Source organism: Plasmodium malariae (assembly GCF_900090045.1).
Source record: "Plasmodium malariae genome assembly, chromosome: 8".
Taxonomy (NCBI): domain Eukaryota; phylum Apicomplexa; class Aconoidasida; order Haemosporida; family Plasmodiidae; genus Plasmodium; species Plasmodium malariae.
In genome coordinates this window covers 1,519,125-1,543,008 of record NC_041782.1, presented here as the reverse complement: position 1 = coordinate 1,543,008, position 23,884 = coordinate 1,519,125, and the positions used below count along the sequence as shown (strand labels likewise).

General features: G+C 29.5%; 6 protein-coding genes across 6 annotated transcripts; 3 read left to right on the top strand and 3 right to left on the bottom strand.

The window, feature by feature from the left end:
• Positions 1-1,725: 1,725 nt before the first annotated feature.
• Positions 1,726-5,506, top strand: PmUG01_08040400 (conserved Plasmodium protein, unknown function; the record flags this gene model as incomplete). Its single annotated transcript, XM_029004574.1, has 2 exons — positions 1,726-4,984; positions 5,424-5,506. 2 exons carry the CDS (start codon positions 1,726-1,728, stop codon positions 5,504-5,506), a joined length of 3,342 nt encoding a protein of 1,113 aa, XP_028861250.1.
• A 347-nt stretch (positions 5,507-5,853) lies between these two features.
• PmUG01_08040300 (zinc finger protein, putative) lies at positions 5,854-6,999 on the bottom strand (the record flags this gene model as incomplete). The annotated part of the gene is made up of 1 exon (XM_029004573.1): positions 5,854-6,999. The coding sequence occupies one exon, from the start codon at positions 6,997-6,999 to the stop codon at positions 5,854-5,856; it is 1,146 nt and encodes a 381-aa protein (XP_028861249.1).
• Positions 7,000-10,044: 3,045 nt separating this feature from the next.
• Positions 10,045-11,089, top strand: PmUG01_08040200 (conserved Plasmodium protein, unknown function; the record flags this gene model as incomplete). Its single annotated transcript, XM_029004572.1, has 2 exons — positions 10,045-10,368; positions 10,571-11,089. The coding sequence occupies 2 exons, from the start codon at positions 10,045-10,047 to the stop codon at positions 11,087-11,089; spliced, it is 843 nt and encodes a 280-aa protein (XP_028861248.1).
• A 418-nt stretch (positions 11,090-11,507) lies between these two features.
• Positions 11,508-12,590, bottom strand: MA (microneme associated antigen, putative; the record flags this gene model as incomplete). The annotated part of the gene is made up of 1 exon (XM_029004571.1): positions 11,508-12,590. The coding sequence occupies one exon, from the start codon at positions 12,588-12,590 to the stop codon at positions 11,508-11,510; it is 1,083 nt and encodes a 360-aa protein (XP_028861247.1).
• Positions 12,591-14,516: 1,926 nt separating this feature from the next.
• On the top strand, positions 14,517-15,467 carry PmUG01_08040000 (mitochondrial ribosomal protein L27 precursor, putative; the record flags this gene model as incomplete). Its single annotated transcript, XM_029004570.1, has 1 exon — positions 14,517-15,467. One exon carries the CDS (start codon positions 14,517-14,519, stop codon positions 15,465-15,467), a length of 951 nt encoding a protein of 316 aa, XP_028861246.1.
• Positions 15,468-16,313: 846 nt separating this feature from the next.
• Positions 16,314-23,436, bottom strand: PmUG01_08039900 (conserved Plasmodium protein, unknown function; the record flags this gene model as incomplete). Its single annotated transcript, XM_029004569.1, has 2 exons — positions 16,314-18,955; positions 19,248-23,436. 2 exons carry the CDS (start codon positions 23,434-23,436, stop codon positions 16,314-16,316), a joined length of 6,831 nt encoding a protein of 2,276 aa, XP_028861245.1.
• Between the last annotated feature and the right edge of the window lie 448 nt (positions 23,437-23,884).

Here is a 23,884-nt window from a genome sequence, read left to right as displayed (position 1 = left end):
AAAAGAAAGAAAGAAAGAAAGAAACACCAAATAATCAAGGTGATATATAATTGTAAACTTAATTTTTAATTGAATAATTGTATTTCTATATTTCCTTTTTAATTTATATATATATTTTTAATAGATATGTATATATTTTTACATGTACGTGTACATGTACAGAAAGATATTTTGAAGTGAGAGGGTGCAGTTTTAGTCCATTTTACTTGTCTTTTATTTTACAAGTGTGACCATAGTACTTGTGTACACATGCACAAACGTACTTATATATATAAATATATATATTTACATATGTATATTTATTTATTTATGCAGATATACATGAGTACTCATACCTATTAACCCTTTTTTTTTTAAATTTCATTATGAATAACTTATATAAAGGATGGTAGTACATTGAAAAATTGTATGTTTTTTCTTTTCATTTAAACAGTTCTTAAATTTTTAATTAAATATTTAAAAAAAAAAATAAAAAAAAGGAAAATAAAAGAATTTAATCTTCATTTTGTATATTTTGCTCTCAAAACGTTTCTTTGGTTTGTCATTTATTAGTAACGTAGAGCAACAGAATTTAAGGCATGCTGACTTTTTCTTTTACGTTGTTTCCTTTTGTTTGGCTATTTAAAGTTCCCTGTTTTATTTATATAAATTAAACATATACAGACATGTGTATATAAAAAGGAATTTCTGTATGTATGTATGTGTGTGTGTGTATATGGGTGTGTATGTATATGTGTGTAGTCAACTTCATTAATGTTTGGGTAAAATCGCATGAACTGTTTATACATGTAGAATGAACAAATTTTTAGTCAAAAACACCTAAAGTAATTTATATCATTGTAAGTAGTAGATTTCTACATTGTGATTTGATTATATAGAGTTACATACCACCGCTCGCTTTTTTTCCCTTTACATACAAGGAAAGGAAATTGTTCCATGAGTAGTTGTACATACATGCAGTGCATGAATATGGGGAGTCTGCGTGTGGATGAATTTGCTTGTTTGTTTGTTTGTTTGTTGTTTTTTTGCATTTTTGCTTCTTCGCTTTTTTTTTTTTTTTCCTGATTGTCTTTCAGAAATAAACGCAAGGAATCTCCACTTGTTCACTAGACGTTTTTTTTTAAAAAAAAGAAAAAGAAAATTCCCCTTATATAATTTTTACGTTAAAACATGCTGTCTTCCTATTTTATTACTATTTTTCTAAGAAGCCACTAAACAGTAGTATTAACTTTTGATGTAGTTAGAAAGGTCACTTAAAAAAAAAATATGAACAAGCAATAAAAAAAAATTATGTGATAAAAAAAAAAAAAAAAAAAAAAAACTTTTACCGTACTTTTAACACTGATCACAAAAGGTGTGTGCAACAGTAGGAAAAAATTTCCTCCCTTTTTTACGCTACAATATACAAAACTTTTAAAATTTCGTAAAAAAGTATAAAATTTTACATGTACGTGTTCATATATAAATCACGGTCTAGCAACAAATATGAAGCAGGAGAACTAACCAGAACGGAAGAAAAGAAAGAGAAGTAATAAAAGTAAAAAAAGGAAGTAACATAGGAAAACGAAGTAACGTGAGAAAAAGAAGTAACGTGAGAAAAAGAAGTAACGTGAGAAAACGAAGTAACGTGAGAAAACGAAGTAACGTAACCTAATAGAAACGCCTGTATGCGTGCTAACGGGGAAGCAAGTTGTAGCACCGTTTTTAATAAAAGATTTTGGAGGTATGAAAAAAGAAGAGCTGTGTATGAAAAACGAGATAGAGAAAGAGTCCATTGCGCTATTTAAAAAGAATTTATTAAAAGAAAGTTATAACTGGTTTAAAGACACAGATTATTTTGCAAAACTGAAAAATGAGAATAGATATTCATATATAGAAAATAAAACAGAGACTAAGAATATTGTAACTGGTCGAGTACAACTAGGATGGGGAGGAACTTTTTTTTTACTTTGTTGTGTTGTAGTGATATGCGATAATTCAGGATGGCAATCTTGTAACCATTATAATAATAATATTTTTTATTCCCCGGAATCATTAACAATTGTATATTCCTTCCTCTATATTGTATATGCATTTCCATTATTTATATTTCATCAATGTTTGGGTCTAGTATCTCAAGGAAATTATGTAAAATCATGTAGGATGTTATCTCCTCATATGGGTATTTTGAGCATATTTTCTTTATTTGGTACTATAACATTTTGCGCAAAAGAGATTTGTAATTTTTCAATTGAGTTATTACAAAATATTATAAGATTGTCTAATAGAAGAGAAGAAAGAAAGTTTGGAATGACAAAATTATTTATCGACTTAACAAATAGAGAAAAGGACTGTTCATCTTTACCTAATACAGTATATATAGAATCATTAAATCAATGTATATCTTTCAATGATGAAGTAATAGTCAACTTTTACGAAAATTTATGGTTTATAAGTAATAAAGAGAATTATATATATTTAATTTTAATATCTACAATATTTATCTTTTTTTGTTATTTCCTATTGCTAAAAGAGAATTTCCGAGTGTTCAAATTTTTCATTTTTGTAATAATTATAAATTGGATTACAACTAAGTCTGTTGTTATTATGAATGCTTTTTTCTTTTATATTCCTCAACAGAAAAAAATATACGAAGAAATTATACTTATTTTTAAAGAAGTTGGGTTTGTAAAGCTTACCATTTTTTTATATGGGACTCTAGCAAGAAGCTCTTCCATTTTTATCCTAAGTACATTTGCTTCTTACTTTCATACGAATACGAACATTTTGAAAATTAGTTTATATACCTTCGCCTTTTATATATTAAACATGTATTTCTACCTTAAAAATGAAGCACATGAATATTACTTGTATAATTTAAATTTTACAAATATTAAAAATTTTAATTTTATGAAATGTAATACTTATGCAAATATGTTACATACTTTAAGTGAAGGAACAAAAAGAGGGAAATATTTTTTTCCGAAAAAATATGGAGATATGTATGCAGTATGGCAAAAACTATGCTTGTTTTTTAGCTCCTACTCATTTCTTTTTTCTACTATTTTTATTGTGTTAATGCAATTGTTAGGTCCGTTCAATATCTTATATGAAAAAAAAAGAAAAAAAAATAGTTGTACCTACAACTCGGACCAAGAAAAAAAAATATACTCCTATAAGTCCCTAGTTAAGAAATATGAAAAACTTGACTCAATGCGCTCAACAGCCATGTCTAATGGAAAGTCTGGTCCCTCTTCTTCTTTTTCTTCTAATAGAAAGAGGAACACAACAACAAAAAAATATTCGAACCGCAACAAAGAGAGTAATCGGGTGAGCAACAACTCTGGGTGGAAAAAAATATTCCCCTTAAATGTAAACTTTTTAAAAAAAAAAAAAAAAAAAAATTCTGAACAGGTCAAGCAGATTTACCAACAGCAACAACGGACATCTTCGTCGCGCAAGACCATAAGTTTCAAGGGCATCAAAAAGGACGGAGAAAAGAGAAGGAAGAGAAGGACGCGGAGAATGAAAGGGGAGGAACATGGACAAACGCGACGAAAGCGTGAGGAAAAGAGAAGAAGGAAAGAGCAAAAGAGGCAAAAATATGAAAAAAATGAAAGAAGGAAAGAACATAACGGAAGAAGACAAAGCACGGAAAGCTCGTACTACATGTCCAGACAGAGTAGCCTATTCATAAGTGAATATTCAAAAAATGATTCCCTGGCTACAAGCCCCAAACGGGCTCAAATTCGTTCATATGACTATTACTATGGTGATAGGGTAAACTTAAATTCAGAGGAAAGCTTTTTTGAAAAAGACATGCACACGGTCAGAAATGAATTGGACAGTCATCAAATGAAATACATGAACGGGGGGAAACTTGAGGCTATTTATACACAAGCGGACATTGACAACAACGCGGCCTCTAATGGATCTTACTCAGATTGTTACACTGTGTCCTCCTCTACCGACTTTTCCAATGATTCTTCCGCCGCGTCTTCCTCCGCTTCTTCCTCCGCTTCTTCACCAGGGATGGAGAAACGAGTACAATCAGACGAGGGTCAGTCAAGAACAAGTACTGAAAAGGTTAGAGGCAAAAACATGGGGATGAACAGTTCGGAATTACTAAAAAAGAAACAGGAGAATTATAATGAAGAAGGGACCATATGTTGGGGTCTGGAAAACAAAAAAAAAGGATCTACAAATATTTTTTCAAATTCTGCTACAATTTTTACTTCAAATTTTATTTCAAAAATAAATAACAATATGCTTAAAAACTATGGGACTTTCCTGCTCTTTTTAGTGATATATATATTTACGATATTACATATAGTTGACTTTAAAAGGAACAATAATATTGTAAGTGAAATAATTTTATATTCCTTGTACAGGAGTTTTTTAATATTTATCATATCAGTTCAAATAATATATTCGTCCTGGTTTTTTGGTTTAAGAATACAAATGACACAGTGTGGTATAATTTCTTGCATACTTAACTTTATTACATGGATCATTATACTACCTTTAATGTTTATAATATATTTAAAAAAAAAAAATATTTGGATTGATCTATTAATCATTGGGATTATATTAAATATAATTACTATTCTGACTTCTTATGTTGAAGTAATGAAAAAAATAAAAGAACGGAAATTGAGAAATTTAAATGATTACAATAATTGCATATTAACTGAGTATAACAAAGTTAATATTTTAAAAAAATGCTTATATTGGTTATATATTGGCAATTTAGAAATTTTAAGAAAAAATATGAACATTGCCATGTCTGGTAGTGAACAGAAATATATTCCTTTTTTTTGGAATTTCTTTTTTAAATATGTAAACTCATCAATGTTAATTGTTATTATAATCTATAACACCAAGGAGTATTTTATCGACATGCTTGATGTTTTCGACAGCACCTTTAGTTTCACCATCGAGTTGATCTCCATACTCATGATTTTCCTCGGTTCCTTCGCCCTCCTCCTCAACAACCTCCTCAAGGGTACGCCCATGCAAAAAGAACGGAAGCACAAAAAAAAAAAAAAAAAAAAAAAAAAAATTAGATAAAAAAATGAGATAAACGAAAAAAAGCAAAACGTAATAAGCACAAAGGAAATGCATAATGGATATGCATAAAGAATAAACATGCAAAAATAAGTATACAAAATACGCACAAAAAAACAAAAACAAACATGCGCGCACATGCACATAAGAGCAAATGGATTCACACAGCTCCTTATTGGAAAGCCTCCTCAAACAGCTGCACGCTTTGGCTTTCTTCCCGAGTATCGAGTGTCAATTGATCGTTTCACCATAGAACACACATAAATACACACGCACAAAATACGCCCATGTATATGTACACATACACATATGTGCATTTTTTTTGCTTTCCCTTCTTTCATTTTCCCATTTTCCTTTCCCTAATTCCCAATTTTTAGATCACTACAAGCCGCAAAAGATCGTCATTCCATCCACTCCGATGTTCTGCCATGACAAAAGGAAGTACATCTTTACGGATTAGAGCAAAAATTTATTTTATTTTTTATTATATTTTTTCTGTTTGTTTCCTCTTCCTATAATACACTTTTTAACATAAAACAAAAACTAGGTGCATTAGTGCTTTGCCTGTTTCTTCATCAGCGCGATTATAAACTTACTTCCAAATATGTGTATGAAATGGATGTAATCTAAAACCATACACGTACATATATAACCATGCACATACATATGCATATAATACCATACACGTACATATGTATATATATATATATAGACACTGTACTCCACAATGGAGATTCACTCAAAACTTAAAGACTCCCGTTCATTCTCCCTAAGAAACTAATACCAGCGGCATAATATGACTTCTTCTCACATCAAATCCTCCAGGTTGTCATAATCATCCCCTTGATTATCCTTACTGCTTTCGTTATTCGCTTTAGCGGGTATATTTTCATCTGATGGAATATTAAAGGAGTTGAAGTTCGATTTGAAAGGAAAGCCAGTGTAATTCCATTTGTCTACAATTTGAACTTGGTTAGTGAAGTTATCATTTAAACTGGTGGCACATAGACTAGCATTAGCACTAGCTCCTCTAAAACCACTGCAGCTAGCATTCGTACCTCCAGCATCAAGGCCGCTAGCATTAGCAGCACTACTACCGTTGTAACTACCAATTATCGGTTCCTCTTTATTTGTACGAGTTGCACCACTAGCAAAGCTGCTGTCCGGAACTGTACTATTAACGTTAAAATTATTTTCTTGCATTTGATTTTTCATCATCATCATCATCATCATGGTTGTATTAGTTTTTTCCATAGGAAAGGAATCTTTCTTCCCTTCTGTTACGTTTACATTGTTTCCTCTTCCTATATCGTTGTAGTAATTGTTCATATTATTTTTTCTTTGTTCATATATTAATTCTTTATTACTTATATCACCGGTATTGTATCCTACTATATTGCTACTACTAGAAGGGATGAAAACATTATTTCTCCCCATTTCGTTACTAGGAGATGTTAATGATAATCCATCTATGCCATGCTGTGAATCACTAATACTACTACTTCTACTACTACTACTTCTACTTCGACTACTTCTACTTCTACTACTTCTACTTCTACTATCATCCATGCGCAATTTATTTTCTTTTAAAAATTGGTGTTTAAAATATATATGGTAGTTATAACTCTTTTCATTGAAATAGCCTTTCTTACAATCGTTATATGGACATATAAAAATTTTATCATTTATAAAAATAAAATCGACATCGTTTATTTCACTGTTACATAATAAACAACTCTGTTGTTGTACACATAGCTCATAACACTTATTACAAATAATATGGTAGCATGGATTTATTCTTATCTTCGAGTTAAAAGGGATATTACACTGGGGGCAAAAAATAGATGCACCATCTTCTATGGTCTTTATATTATAATTTATGTTCAAACATTTTGATGTTACGTTCAAGGTTCTGTTCCGATAGTTCCCTGGGCCACTTGCAAACGCGTTCATTGCTTCAGCGTTAGTGTATACGTGTGTATGAATGTATACTTCTGTGTAAATGTATATACCTGTGTATGAATGTATACTTCTGTGTAAATGTATATACGTGTGTATGAATGTATACTTCTGTGTAAATGTATATACCTGTGTAAATGTATATACCTGTATATATATATATATATATATATATATATATACATATATATATATATATATTTTATTTTATTTTATTTTTTTCTGAGTGTTACGGACATCAGTGTTAACACGAACGCCTCCCAAAAATGGGACTACAGAATATATTAAGGCTTAACCAGCGTAGTTACGACCTAACTACTTCGAGTGCGCAATTGAGCAGTTACAATGTTGCATACTTTTCCGTACTGCAATATACTTTTTTTTCAAAATTTAAAAATAAACGATCACTGGAGCCAAATACTTTTACGCTGATAACGAGTAGTCATGTACATATACAAACATAAGTAAAATATAAGTATACATATATATGTATACATATATATGTATATACATATATACAACCTGAAATGAGCAATTAAGTAATTCATGTTGTACGTCGAAATTTTGTTAACGCAGCTTTAAAATTGAAACGTAGCATTTTATTGCCATATGGGGAAAAAAGGAAAAGGAAGGAGAAAACAAAGCAAGAAAAAAACGAAAAAAAAAAAAGCAAAATGAACAAAAAAGGAAGAAAAAAGAAAAAGCAAAGTAAACGAACAAGTAGGAAAAAAAAAGCAAAATGAACAGACAAAAATGAAAAGAAATAAAGATTACAATTTTTCAAAAAAAGTATAACAACGCTTCTTACTGCGTTAAAAAAAAAAAAAAATAATAATTTAATGGATTAAAATATATATATATATATATATATATATATATATATTACATATTTATACATTACATAAATAAATTATATACATAATGCATACATACAATATGTAACATTACATCGACTTCATCGCAAATTTTAAGAAAAAAGAACATAATTTCTGTGTAACTTTAGCCGGATTTAAATTTTTGCTTAGTCCCTTTTTATCTTAGCATTCAATTCTGTAGCGCGATAAACAGTTCTATAGATTATTTTAAAAGGAGCAAAAATAAAGATATTTAAAAGCGGGGGGTAGGGGGGGGAAAAAAAAAAAAAAAAAGAAGAAAGAAGAAAAAAATCAAGAAAAAGAAAAGAAAAAATTGAAGAAATAAAAAGAATAAAATTCAATAAATTAAGTCAGAACGTCCCACTTTCTCAGCAAAATTAAATTTAATACGATGAAGACATCCTGTGCTTCAAGTAAAACATTATTTGGGGATGGAAAACGCTAAATTATATATATAAATATATATAAATATATATAAATATATATATAGATATATATAAATATATATAAATATATATAAATATATATATAGATATATATAGATATATATATAGATATATATATGTAATAGTAATAATATATAAATTACGAATTCCAGTTATTGCACTATTTTCCTTTTTCTTTCATATATTATTAAGTGGAAATTTTATCTTTTTTAGGCCATTTTTTGTGAAGAAGACGGAGTACTAAGTACATGCATATATATGCATATATTTTTGTACATACGTGCATGCGCGTTTTCGAAAAATAATTTCAAAGGACTGGTAAAAAAAAAAAAAAAAAAAAAAAAAAAATAGTAAAGTAATATCAACTGCAATTACAATCAAAGCTTTAGTCCAAGTCTCAGTTGCAGTGAGAAAATGAATTTTAAAGAATATCATAAAAGAGAAGTTTTTTTTGTTAATGCCCTTTTACAACTCTGCTGTACTGATTCGACATCAACAAAATGTAGGGACACAAAGGAGGAATAAAGAAAAAAAAGAAAATAAGAAATAAAGAAAAAAAAGAAAAACATGCAAAATGTCACACAAAACAATTTTTCAACCCTTTCATAAAGAGATTTTGCTTTTTCTTTTTCTTTCTTTTTCATTTTTTCCTTTTTTTTTTTTTCCCATTTTTTCTTTTATTTTTTCACATATATGTGAAATGATCGAAATGGCTTTATATTTTATGGGTATTATAAATATACGTACGTCTTTCCGTCAAACGACTTTACCACATTATAGTTAGCACATGGCAAAAGCAGCTTTAGCTCTTTCTTCGTGTGTGTAGAGTAGCATTATTTGTTCTTCGTTTATGTAAACTTACTACTAGGCAGGGTGAATGAGTATACACTTAATACAGCTTAACGAACTTATGTATACATTTTTATAGAGCATGCAAATGTTAAAAAAAAGGAAAAAAAAAAAAAAAAAAAAGAGGATGCACATAGAACAAAACTGTATTATGTTTGTCTTTTCATATTTTAAAAAGGTTCATGTTTTTTTGTTCTGCCTCTTTTTGAAAGATGCTCAACATTATAATGCTCATATTTTTTTTTTTTTTTTTTTTTTTTCTTTTCTTTTCCTTTTTTGTCCTTTTTGAAGGTGCAATTATATGAATAGAAAACAGTTAAAGGTGCCAAGTGGCAAAAAAAGTAAATATTGAGCATGTGTTTATTATTTTGAAAATTTTACTCGTTAATGTGTATAGATATATCACTCACGTATATTACCGTGTACCGTGAGCTTAGCTATATTTTTGCTCTTAAGTACGCATGCTCTAGTGCTGCTGCCCCCAATGCACATACAAATATTGCTAAGCATAAAAACTGCAAAAATTGCAAATCATAAAAATAAAAAAGTGCTTTACAAGGGCTGAAGTGGTTGTTTTAATCAGATTCTTCTCAATCCTCTTCGTCCCCCTCTTCTTCTCTCGCTTCTACCCCCGCGTCTTAATTTGTTTTATTCCATTTTATTTTGCTTTATTTTGTTTTATATTATACCGTTTAATACAGTAAATTTTTCATTCCTGCGAAGACAAAGTTTTCCGGAACTTCTCCTTTTTTAAGAGCGCTATTTTCTTAAATATGCACACATACCTATGCATGTAGCTATATCTATTCATCTTCCTTGAGATAGATTAACCCTTCACTTTTGAGTGAAATTTAAGAATAAATGCAAAAATGTTTTTCATACGCCTTTCTTTTTCACTAGTCCTCGTGTTACTACTACATTCACCTCGGACTGTTATACATAGTAACACAGCTGCAAATGAACAAAATAATGAATTGTACTTAACAAGAAAAAAAGAGTCATATAATTTCTTGGAGGAATCTTTAAACTCTCTTGAAGGATCAAAGGCATCTACTTTTGAAACAGTTAAAAGAAGAGTGTACAGTGTCGACCTATCTATTGCTCACGATAAAATTATTATGGATTTAAAATTTAGTATGCTAAAGAATATTATAAATGTGAAGAATAACATTCTGAACTGCATCTCAGAGTCGGTACGTGCCTGTGGGAAGCTGAAAAAAGAAAGAGCGACGAAAAAAGGAGCGAGAATGCCACAATAACTATGTTTGCAATATGTAAATTAACGAATGTTCATGGGATGCATGTGAACAGTTTGGTTTACTCCCTTTATGCTTCCTCTATTTGACCATTCTGCCACCTCCTCACCCCTTTTGAACCATTTTTCCCCCCTTGCAGATTTTACACATGGTTCGAGCTATTGAGCCTATTCTAGAAGAAACGCTAACGTACAATAAATTCTGTACCTCGATAGAAGAACAATTTTTTCCGTTATACGAAATTGATGAAATATACAAGGACAAGATAGAAGGATGTAGAGAGAGCACTCATGATACCATTTTTTTAAATTATTTCGGTATTCCTATAAATGATGTAGAATTAACACTAAATACATACAAGTTCGATCCAGAAATAATGTTTCGTCATCTCAATCATATAGAGAATTGTTTAAATGAATTTTATTTAAAGATGAATCGTCCGTTCAACGAATATGTTAAAGAAACAGAATTATACAGAAACTTTATGAAAACATATAAAAAAGGAGATACGAATATTGAAAATGTAGATTACATAAAAGTTTTTCTAGATAAATTTGACTCAGGGTGGGATACTACTAAAGTGTTAGAATTCTTTGATGAGATGTATGATCATTATTCACTCAACAGCTATTACGTTCCCTGCTTCCTCATTTTGTAGAAGATCCTCCGAACTGCGCGCTATGGGAAGGAAACGCGGGGGTATCCTCAAATATGGGCATACATAAGTATATTGTACGTATGTAATTATACGCGTATATATATACATATGTATGTATGCATGTATGTATATGTAGACTTTTTTTTTTTTTTTTTGTTCATTCTTATTAGCAGCACCGTTAACAGCTTCGCAAATTTCAAAATAATTTTTTTTTTATACACACAAAAATGAAGAAAAAAATTTTTTTTTAACCACATGATGCTCGTAAAATAGGGAAGAAGCAGGCACACGCATTTGTGCATGCAAGGATGCACGTGTGTATCTAGATGTGCATTTGAGTACGCAAATATATATACATATATATATGTATGTACGTACCTATTTGTTCATGCGCGGGCAGGTATCCCCTCTATCTACGCTAAATATAACTGACCTTTCTTATTCCAGCAGCTTCCTCTAAGAACCTAACACTCCGCAGAATTATGTTCGAATTAATTTTTTTTTGGAGCTGTGCAACTTTGAGCGCTCGTTGCCATTGTTTGTTGAATAGATAACATGAGATGAAAATTGATGATACAAATAGCATTTGATTAAATCTGCTACTTAGAAGTTTTTTAAATAAAAGATAAAGGAATCCATAATTTTTCTTCTTCTTATCATTGTTATTATTTTCCATTTGATTAACAGCATTTGAAGCTACTTCTGTCTTATTATTAATAATAATATGCTGTGGTACAACCTTCGGTGCACTCATTACATGAGCATCTAAAACATGTTTCTGTAAACTCACGTTCATAATTTTTAAAGCTAGTATTTCATTCTTCAGTTTCTTTAGTTCATTATATAAGACATTTTCTTCTTTTACTACCTGCTCATTATTTTTTATATACAGCGTTCGTTCCTCATTTTGTTTGTCATTGTTGTAGGTTAATAAGTCCTTTTTATTTGTGTAACTGTTATAATCGTAGTTGCTGTTTATGTGCATGCTCATGTTCGCACTTGTGTTCTCATTTCTGTTCATATTTCTGTTCATATTTCTGTTCTCATTTCTGTTCATATTTCTGTTCTCATTTCTGTTCATATTTCTGTTCTCATTTCTGTTCTCATTTCTGTTCATATTTCTGTTCTCATTTCTGTTCCCACTTTTGTTTACATTTCTGTTCCCATTTTTGTTTATATCCATAATATTTTTATCCTTCATTCCATCTACACCCTTAAAGTTACCATAGTTACTGTAATAGGAGTATATAAGCTGCTCGTTAAACTCTTTTTTCATTCTTTCTAAATCTTCATAATTGGTATTTATAGACTCTAACTTTTCTTTCTCATAAGGATTGTTTTTATTCTTTATTTCATCATCACTATCATTATCATCATCATCATCATCCTTACTACTACTTATCTGTTCTTCTCGACCACTGCTACAACTTCGATTGTACACGTTGTTGAACAATCCTCTGCTAAGTAGGTTAAACTTGCCCTTCATAAAATAGCTCTGCATTTTTTTGATAAAAAAAAAAAAAAAAAAAAAAGGAAGGGGGAAAGGGGACGAGAAAAGGAAAAGAATAAAAGAATAAAAAAATGGAATTAAAATGGAGTAAAAATCGAACAAAAAGGGAATAAAATGGGTATAAAAATGGAATAAAAAAAAACAAAGGCATAAACGAAATGGATTAAGTCCATACAAGTGGAAAAAATTTTCTTTAATTTTTGCGAAACAACAAAAAAAAAGCTAGTACATGTTTTTACAACAAAATAGGGTGGTAGAGGAGATGGCAAAAAAAAAGAACAAAAATGAACAAAAAAGAACAAAAAAGAACAAAAACTTAAACAGGAACGAAATATGAACACATATTAACAATAAATGAATAAACAATAAATGAATAAATTAACAATAATTGAATAAATTAACAATAATTGAATAAATTAACAATAATTGAATAAATTAACAATAAACTAAACGAATGAAAGGAAAAAGATCGTTTCATAAATAAAATAAGTGCAAGTTCCAAAACTGCTAATTACAAAATAGTTTCAATTACCGATCGTTCTAAATTTTGCTTGAACGAATGGCGATAAAAACAATATATTTTTTCAAAAGTTAATTTATATAATTTTGTGAAGCTTTCTATACAGTACTTCAAAGAATGGTTTAAAAAAAAAAAAAAAAAAAAGAGCCTCTAAATGGTTCTTTAACTGTAAGTGAACAGGTTAGATTAAAGATGGCTAAGCGGTTGCTCATTTTACCGCATATACACAAGTATAACTCTGCTTATGAAGGTTCGTTTGTATCAGCATATATGCTCTGCATGTATGTATATATATGTATGCATGTATGTAAATATATATGTAAATATGTAAGTACATATGTAAATATGTAAGTATATATGTAAATATGTAAGTACATATGTAAATATGTATGTAAGTATATATGTAAGTACACATATATTTAAGTACACTATATTTAAGTACACTATATTTAAGTACACATATATTTAAGTACACTATATTTAAGTACACATATATTTAAGTATACATGTATGTATACTGTGTACATATATTGTACAATTTTATTGCGCGCGTGTGTGACCTACTGTACTTCCCCATGGAAGAAGCAGTTCCACTAAAAATACGCAAAAACGGAATCAATAAGCTTAAAGGACTTAGAAGGACTAGCAGCAATTTCCATCATTTTTTAAAATTCTTTTTTCTCTAGTTACATTTAATCACTCATACACAAAAAAAAATTTTAAGGAAAAACAAAAAAAAAAAAAAAAAAAAATAGAAAAAAAGAAATAAAGGAAAAAAGGAAAACTCGATTTATATTATCTTATCATATATATATATATATATATATATATATATTACGAACCATCAACATATGTGTAAACTTTTTTGCTACACTAATAGCGTTGGGGATAGTGATGAACGTAAGGTATATACAGTAGTGGCATAACTACGGAGCGCATTTTTACGTTAATTATTTATTATACATAATACGTATATATATATACTTATATATATACATATGCATATATGTACTTATGCATATATATACATATATGTATATACTTGCACGTTGGTGCTTTAAAACCTCACGAGCACACAGGACCCTTTTTATTTTCCTTGTGATGCTATAAAAAGAAAGGAGAACCTAGAAATATTGAAAATATATAGGATAGTTTTCTCGTTGGTTCAGTTCGTTTGATAAAACAAAAAGGCATATAGGTTTTTGGTAGTGGCACACACTTTAAAATTTGGGGAAGCACCTCGCTCAACGTATACCGCAAAATTTCGAAATTGCATAAATACCCACGCATGTACATGTGCATGTACAAATAATATAAGGTAACGGGTTAAAGAACTTGAAAATGCCATCATATTTTTAGCACCTCAGGCAGTACAACACAAACGCGATAGGGTAATAATGATTCCCTTTTTTCGGCTTCGTAAACATTTCACTCAAGTAAACTGGAAAGATTACTGCCGTTTAGTCTACAACCACTTAAACCATTTTACCCGTTTAACATTTGCGCACGCAGAAAAGACGCTTATAGGTAAGGAGAAAAGGTGTTATACGGACCCCCTCGTTAATATGAATATCCTCATAACTGTTAGAAATAATGTGTTCATAGGTGGAAGCAAACAGGAAGGCAAACGTAATACTGCAACTACGTTTGACTTAAGTGCGAATGTACAAATTCATAGGAGTAGTGAAGTCAATGAGTGTGGGTACAGTTGTGGAGTTGGGACTAGCAGGTTGAACGGTATGCAAATTTTAAATAATACTATAGCTGTTTTTACAAATCCTTTTAAAATATTCAAAAGAAACAAAATGGTAAAAACTAGTTCATATAGAAGAAAGAGTAGGAGTTCACCAAATGGACAAGGACAGAAAGCTAAAATAGGGATTAAAAGGTTAAGTGCTGAGTATGTAAAAACAGGGCAGATGTTAGTTAAACAAAGAAAAATTATTGCATTTAATTATGAAAAAAAAATAAGAAAAAGAAATTTTAAATATTATCCAGGTGAAAATGTTAAGGTTACTAAAAATACTAGTTTAGTAGCATTAACCAATGGAAGAGTTAAATATACATTTCATGTTTTACAAAATTTATTAATTGTTAATATATTACCAGAAGAATTAGATGAATTGAAAGAAGAAGATTTATATAGATATAGAACAGAACATGTCAAGTCGTTTGAAGAAAATAGAAGTTTAATTTATCTAAGAATGAAAAATATTATTACTTTTCCAAAATTTACTCATACACAATATATTGAACCCCCTTTAAAACCACAATTTTTGACTAGATATGATATATATGATAATCCAACACTCCAACGGGTCCCTCTCTTGTACCATAAGAAGAAGTAAACTTTTCCACTGGGTCCATCACAGGGTGGTGGGGCGGAGTGCCCCCCTACCCCCACGTGATATCGTACTTGTTTTTGCGTTGCTACACGCACTAGCGTTTTCATTGTTACAAATACCTGTTTTTGCTTGCCCAATCCCATTTCTATTTTTTTCTTTTTCCTTTTTTGCAAAAATTGGTAAAGTCTTCTTCCTCTCAGTATTATACTGACCATGGCATACAAATGAAAAGTATTCCAAGTGCTTGCAGAGAAAAAAAAAGAGACCAAACATTTTTGCTTACAATGCATTCTCATTTTCATATGCACATGTGCAGGCAGATAATGATATTACATATTGTCAAATGACTAAATGAGTTCAATTAGAAAAGTATGTTTTTGTTTGTTTTTCTCTCCTTCGAAGAAGCTTCAGCTAACTTTAATGGAAGGAGTAAATATAGGCAAAAAAAAAAAAAAAAAAAAAAATAAAATAAAATAATAAAATAATAAAATAAAATAAAATAAAACGATAAAAAAGAAAAAAAAAGAATAAATAAATTATAAAAATGAAAAATATTGCAAATGTTTCTCATTAGCGGATTCTCACAAATGGATAAACAAAAAAGGTAGGAACGATGAAATAAATCGCACTCGTCCGTTTGTTAATGTGCTCAAAGGACTGCCGTAATCTATGTGCAATGAAAAGGTTAGATTCGTCTGTGGGTTTCAAAGTAGATAAGCAGAAGGTAGAAAAGTAAGTGTTCACAAATGCTATATACATAAGGAAGGAAAACACGTACGTTCCAGAATGACAACCACGCAAGAGGGGAAAAGTATGGCCAGTCATCGCAGCCTTCTCATCTCCCTGTATCTACTCCTGAAACAGCGACGTGTAATAGTCGTTGAAAAAGAACTTGTTGTAGATATAGCTCAAGCTGCTGTTTTTAAACCTCCGGATATGCAAAATTAAGCTATTCCTGTACAGGTAAAACTTCCGGATAAAGTTTTGCGCATCCACTGATGTTAAAATGATGATGTTTCTTTCCAGTACTTCATAGTGTTGGTCAAATATCGAAGTGAACGACGTGATATCCTGCCCCTTGTCCGAAACAAATGGTGTTAACGTGGTCATAATATTTTTAAACAACTGAATTGTGTTTATTATATTAAATATAGTCTTACCAAATGAAAGAAAGTTGAAAGACAAAAAAGAAAATTTAAACATATGCTCAAGAAAAGATTTATGAAAATTTATTAGATGGTGAAATTTATTAATTTTTAATATATTTTGAAAAAAAAAAAAATAATTCCTGCACATGTTCATATTAATTAAATAGTCATAAAGATAGCTAATTATAAGGTACATTTCACTTCTTATTTTATTAAAATCGTTAAGGACGTCATTAAAGATTTTTATGTTTTCTAAAAACTTTTCCACATTTTTATAATATATAAATTTATGATGAAATCCGACATTTAAAAATTTTTCTTTTGTAAAAAAAATATTATTTGCTTTAGAAGTTATTACACAGCACTCCTCTTTAAGCATCTCCTGCTCGTTCAATCTGTTTTCTCGTGTTATGTTGTTAATTATGTCCATATATTTAAAATCATTTTTATGGAAATTAGTAGTTTTTTTATCGTCTCTATCGAACTGTTGATATATGAGCGGTTTCGAGAACATGGTAAATATTAGAAAAATTTCGTTTAGACTTTTTAAAGTAAACTTGAATAAAGAGATTAATTTGTAAATGCTGTTATAACTATTTATAACATCATCATCGAAAAAAATTTTCAAAGCATTTGGAACAACTATGTTTATATTGATATAAAAAAATTTTGTTGATATGTCTTTTACTGTATAGAATTTTTCATCTAGATAATAATTAATTATTTCTTTTTTATCCCTAAAATTAGTATGGTATATTTTATTGATAGAATTTGTTATTTCATTTTTTTTATCAGAATAGAATAAGGAACAAACATATTTATAATTCTCTTCACATTCATCAAATAAATAGCACTTAAGTAAACATAAATATATTAAAAGATTTTTATTTATTAAAAATGAACAAACCAGGATTTTATTTATGTTTTCATAGTGTTCATTAATTGGAATGAATATGTTTCTATATATAAAGTAGTTAATGCTTTTTATTTCGAATTTTTGTTTTCTTATCATCCATATTTCATTTTCTCTACTTGCCGCAGTGGTGTATTCATTTTTGTCCTTTTCATAAAAAATACTATTATAATATCCTTTTCCATTCCTATTGCACTTTTTATCTTTCTTTATCTTTTCTTTTTTTTCCTTTTTTTTTTTGTGCATCCCTTTTATTCTACTTCTAATAGATCCATCATCCATATCACTGAACATCACTACGTTTTCTAATTTCTTATCGTCCTTATAATTTATCTGAAATTTTAGTAAATCATATTTCCTACATGTATTCTCAGTAGTTGTAGCTCCGACACTTCTGCCATCGGAAAGGTTGAACAGTCGATGCCTTTTTTCCTCCTTTTCTTCTTTTTCGCGTAGTGTCCAATTGCATGTGTAAGGAATGGCCAGGTGTGCACCTGCACATCCATCGTAATAACCAGAACTGGGGAGATCCTCGAGCAAAGAAGAAGCTGATTCCGCTCCATTCAAGTGATAAGAAGACGTTGCTCCTGTCCCATCTGAGTGAAGTGAATACGTCACGTCGCTCCCGTTCGAACAATTACTAGGGTTGTATTCCCTCCTTAACTTCTTTCTCTTCAAATTCATCCCGTTGGAATGAAGTCTATTAACAATTCTTTTAGAATTAGGTGCACTATCCTTCCTTCTACGTTTTCTCACTTCAACTGCTAAGTCATGTTCTTTCCCCAAAAAATAATCATAATTAAAAGAATGCTCATTGTTACAATTTTTAAGATTACACTTTTCTCTTTTTAATATATTCTTTTTATTAATTATTCTTGTATTATTTAGGTTGATCACTCTACACACATTTTTTGTCCTCTTTTTCCTTTTTTTCCCCTTCATATATAGGGATAAATATTTTCCCCCTTCTTCCTTATTTTCATCATTGTACTGAGTAAATTGGATGTTATTCTGCCCCTCATTAACTGTTTGATTATTTATTAGTATATTATATAATTTGAAAAAATAATACTGCAATTTTTTATTAATTTTTCTTTTCGTTTCTTCATAAATAATTTTGGAGTATTTTTCCTTATTCCAATATTTGATAAAGACATTTCCTAATTTTTCATTTTTCCCTTTTATCTTTTTATAGTTCGGATTATTGTATAAATTTAAAAAATTTATAATTTTATTTACTGAAGCAGAGCATAATAATTTGGGAATATCTACTTCGTTATTATTCCTAGTTTCATTTATGTCTTCCTTAACTTGTCTCCTCTTTTTTCCGAACGTTTTTCCCCTTTGTGCATTTTTTAAATTTCCAATTTTTGGTATAGCCAAGTAGAAATCTTCTTCACTAGCTGCTCGTAAAATTTTGGTTAGCATGCCTGCCACAAAAAAAAAAAAAAAAAAAAAAAAAAATATGACCACGTCAGGTGAAGTTACAAAACTGGGGACTGTGCATTGTCAAGCAGTTCAACAGTTTCGTAGTTTAGCGGTTAATCCTTTTATCGGTTAAACTGTTAAGAAGTCACACGATCGCTCAATTGCTCAATTGCTCAGTAACTCAGCAGATCGGCAGCTCAGTGGCCCAACCATATTCACACACGCCTGTTTGCACTTCTTTACACCTATCTGCACATCTCTGCGCCTGACTTGTGCAGGCATAAATAGATTTACCTGAACTGTAAATAACTTCGATGGAATATTTTAAGAAAATCGGGAGGGAAATGCACGAACTGGACAACAAATACTTTCTGTCATAGTACTTGGTTCGGTTCTGATAAATAAAGAAAAACTTATTCACTACATGTTTATTTATAATATATTCAAAATGGTAGTCTTTATTAATGCCCATATAAACATAAGAGTAAAGAAAATGCAAAAACGGTTTAATAATTCTTAGAAAAATAAATCTGCACAATTTCATGAGATTTTTCTTATTAGTGTTCAGAAATAAATAATAATATTTGTAAATGTAACTTAGTAGTTCGCTTCCCCTTGGAAAAATAAATAAATTATAATTTCTAAGGTCTAAGCCATTTTTTAATAATGCTATATTGTTATTGCTATTACTGCTTTTGCTTTTGCTATTGCTATTGCTATTACTGCTTTTGTTATTGCTATTATTCTTATTAATATCATTTTCGACTGATGGCCTCTTAGATATTATTTTATTATGTACAACCTCGTTCGTTTCCAATTCTGCAAAGGACCTACGTTTCTTACCCTTTTGCATATGTCTTCCTTCATAGTGTTCATGAGAAAGACCGTAAATAATATTTGAAAAATAGTTGTACTCATGTATTTGTTTTCCTTTCGTAATAACAGGATTGTTTTTCTTAAAATTATTTGAATTTTTATAAAAAGCATAATATTTTTTGTAAAATATTTCGTCATCATATGTATAACTAGAGCATAGAAAACTTAAAAATTCTATACATTCTGTATATTTTTTTATTTTATTGTATATTTCTAATGGGCTTCCTATATGTTCATCTAAAAAAATTTTTCTTATTTTGTCTTCATATAACAACATATATTTTCTAACTGAATGTACATACGAAATGAACACTTCCCCGACAGGTACTACATCTTCATCGGAGTACGCATAATGTTGGTTGACTTGTTTATGCTTTTTGCCGTCTGTATCCTTTGAAGTTTGATCACTGCATCGTATACTTCTTATATGCGCACCACTAGATAATGCGCCGGGGGCTTCTACCTTCCTGTACATAATTTTTGTAAAAACGCATGTAAACATTTTAATATACCTTACTAATGTTCCTATTTTCGAAAAGTAAAGAAATACATGAAGATATTTTTGATAAAATAAAGAGGAAAAATAATTCTGAAATGGTTTAAAGTGAAGGTGAAAAATTTTTTTGTTTTTTCTTTTTTGCCAAAAGGCTACGTTAGGATCAACACATACTACATTTTTGCTGATGAATATGCAGCCATTTGTTAACTTGTTGGTCTTTTCCTTAAAAATGTCCGTCAGCTGGGTTGTTGATCCTTGTTCCTTTTTTCCCCAATTGTTGCAGTGGTAGAAGTAGTAGTTTTTATTGTTCTTCCCCTTCTTTCGCTTTATCCTTCTGCTGCTATCATTGTTCCTACCACTACCGCTACCAGTACATCTACTACTACCCCTACAACTACTCTGTTTATCGTTATGAAGACACGGAAACATATCATTTTCGCATCCTAGTAAACAAGTCAAAATTTTATTTTTGCATATGAACAGGTCATCTACATTTTTAAAGTCGTTTTTACTGAAGAAATAAAAAAATCTTTTCAAAATTAAAAAACGATATTCCTGTATTCTATTGTTTATGCTGTATATTATATTTTTGTGCATAGTAATATATATACTATTGAGAATGCTTAAAAAAGAATTTTTATATTTTTCTTTTCTGCTATTAACTATTTTTCTTTCTAATGTTTTTAGAACCGAAGTATCATTCATGTAAGACTTTGTCCAAAGGAATTTATCATTATCATTACTATTATTATCATAATTACTATTATTATCATAATTACTATTATTATCATAATTACTATTATTATCATAATTACTATTATTATCATAATTACTATTATTATCATCATTATTACTATTATTATCATAATTACTATTATTATCATCATCATTATTATGGATGAATTTGTTCTCACTACAACGAATACTACCATTTGCATAATGAAAAATACTTCTTAAACCATTCTTCCTTTTTTCCATTTCTTTTTCATTTTTACAGTAGTTGAAAATGTTACAATAGTCATCTATATAGCTTAACTCACAGTACTCATCTTTGTAAATACGATCAGCTCCAATGAACAGTATTCCCCTAGGATGAAGAGATCTAAACAGTAACTCATCATCACCAGTATTGTACGTGTTAAAATTGCTACTTATCGTACATCCACCTTTGTTGATACCCCCTTTAGCCAATTCAATGTTATATGCTGTCTCGTCCTTATAATCTTTTTCAACAAACCAGTTATCATTTGTTGACAGTATAATCATTTTATTATTATTCATGTGCACACTATTGTAAATGCACTGATTAGTAACACATTCATTATTAACATGTGTGTTATTGAAAAAGGTAAAATTATGATAGAAAGTTTCTTTTATATTAAACGGACTACTGCAAAGAGTACCAAGTTTAAACCCGTCCACTAACTTTTTATCTGAAAAATTTCTGAACATGTTCATGTTGTCATATCTGTAATTAGTATTCATGTTACTGTTCATGTTACCGTTCATATTAGTATTCATATTAGTATTCATATTACCATTCATATTAGTATTCATATTACCATTCATATTAGTATTCATATTACCATTCATATTAGTATTCATATTACCATTCATATTAGTATTCATATTAGTATTCATATTACCATTCATATTACTGTTCATATTCATGTTGTTGTGCCCCCCAATGGAGCAGTAATTACTTATATTATTCCCATCTCCAACACGAGTGTTTGGTCCATCAGCCCTTAACGAAAGTAAAGAAATATTATCGAGGGTAAAATCAAGACCATTCGAAAAAAGGTTATACCCTTCTTTATTCTCTTTTTTCAAAATATACTGCTTATATTTCTGTGTTAAACTATGTAGCTCATTTAATTTTATCATATACCAATGTGTAAAATCATTCTGAAATAGCAATATATAATTACACACATCTTTATACCTATTTACATTTATATTGTAATTAATTTCATTAAAATTTATTTTTACTCTTAAATTTAAAAGGACGTTAAAAGATAATTTTGTAATATTTCCAATATTTATATTTTCATTAAAATCGTTCAGACTGTACATATTTTTTATTTCATTATAATTCGAGTCGTCTTTTTGTTTTAATTCTTCCTTTTCATCCGATAGGTATGCTGTAACGTTTGATAATGAAAATAACAAACTAAGAAAATGTTCGTGAGATGTAAATTTTAAATGAATATTTTTTTTTAATATTAGTATATCTAAAGAGAAATAACATTTAAAATATAAATACAAGCAAATAAAGTCCAAGTAATATTTATTTTTTATTAATACAAGACAACAATAAATCATCGAAGTGTACACTTCCGTAAAGACAAGGTTTCTATCCTGTAAATCAGTCCCTCCGTCCTTATTTATATGAAAGAAGTCGTCCACATATTTCTCCTTATCAGTGTTAGTATTACGGAACGTGTAACTGCTTTGCGAAATTGTGCTATTTGTAAAGTCATTTTCGTTTTTTTTTTTTCCTGACCTGTTCAGGTAATTTTGGCTATTTTGGCTAATTTGGCTAATTTGGCTAATTTGGCTATTTTGGCTATTTTGGCTAATTTGGCTATTTTGGCTATTTTGGCTATTTTGGCTAATTTGGCCATTTTGAACAATTTCGCCATTTTGAACAATTTCGCCATTTTGAACAATTTCGCCATTTTCGCCGCTTTCGCGATATTTACTATTTTCTATATTTTCTGCATAAATGTCAAAGCCATTATTTTCCCTCTGCTGGTAATATTTCTTCAATATCTGGTAAAAATACTTGCAGCTATTTGAACACAGATCAAATAAATACTGACTGTTCACATATTTTATATCGTAATTATACTTATAATTGTAAAACGTATTGAATAAACAAAAATTTACTTTTGTTTTATATAATATATTGGAGTATATAAATTTTTTTATTTCTGCCTTTATCTTTTTTAATATATTCGCATTTCTAACGGGATACGAATTTGCTTCAATGTTACACCACTCATCAATAATTCTTAACAAAGACAGGTTGGAATAATAGCAATTTGTGCCTTCTTTATTTAAATACTCTTTTTCTCTCTTTCCGCGCTTGTGCACATTTAGCATTTTAATATGGTCTTAAAGAAGCTGTCGAGAGGTGAACATTTGCTCGCTCCACTGTGTGTACGTGTGTACAGTTACACTGCCGGAGGTTATACGTATGTGCGTATGTACACGGGCATGCATGTGCAAGTTGTGTTATAAGGTCTACCCGGTGAAAAGCTTACAGGGGGAGAAGTTTACCAGATGAGAATCTTATCAAGTAAGAGATTCTTCAAGTGTGTAATCTTATCAAATATAAACTGCATTACATTTTAAATAAATTATAAGAAATAAATGAAGAAAAAAAAAAAAAAATAGAGCGTACGAAAACGTTTTTACCTTTTTAAAACATGCAAAATGGACAAAAAAAATTGTGAAAGTTTAAATTTTTTTATTTCTTGCCTTTGTGTATTTTTTTTTTTTTTATGCCTTTTCAATTTCCCTTTAACATTTAGATCAAATAAACATTTTT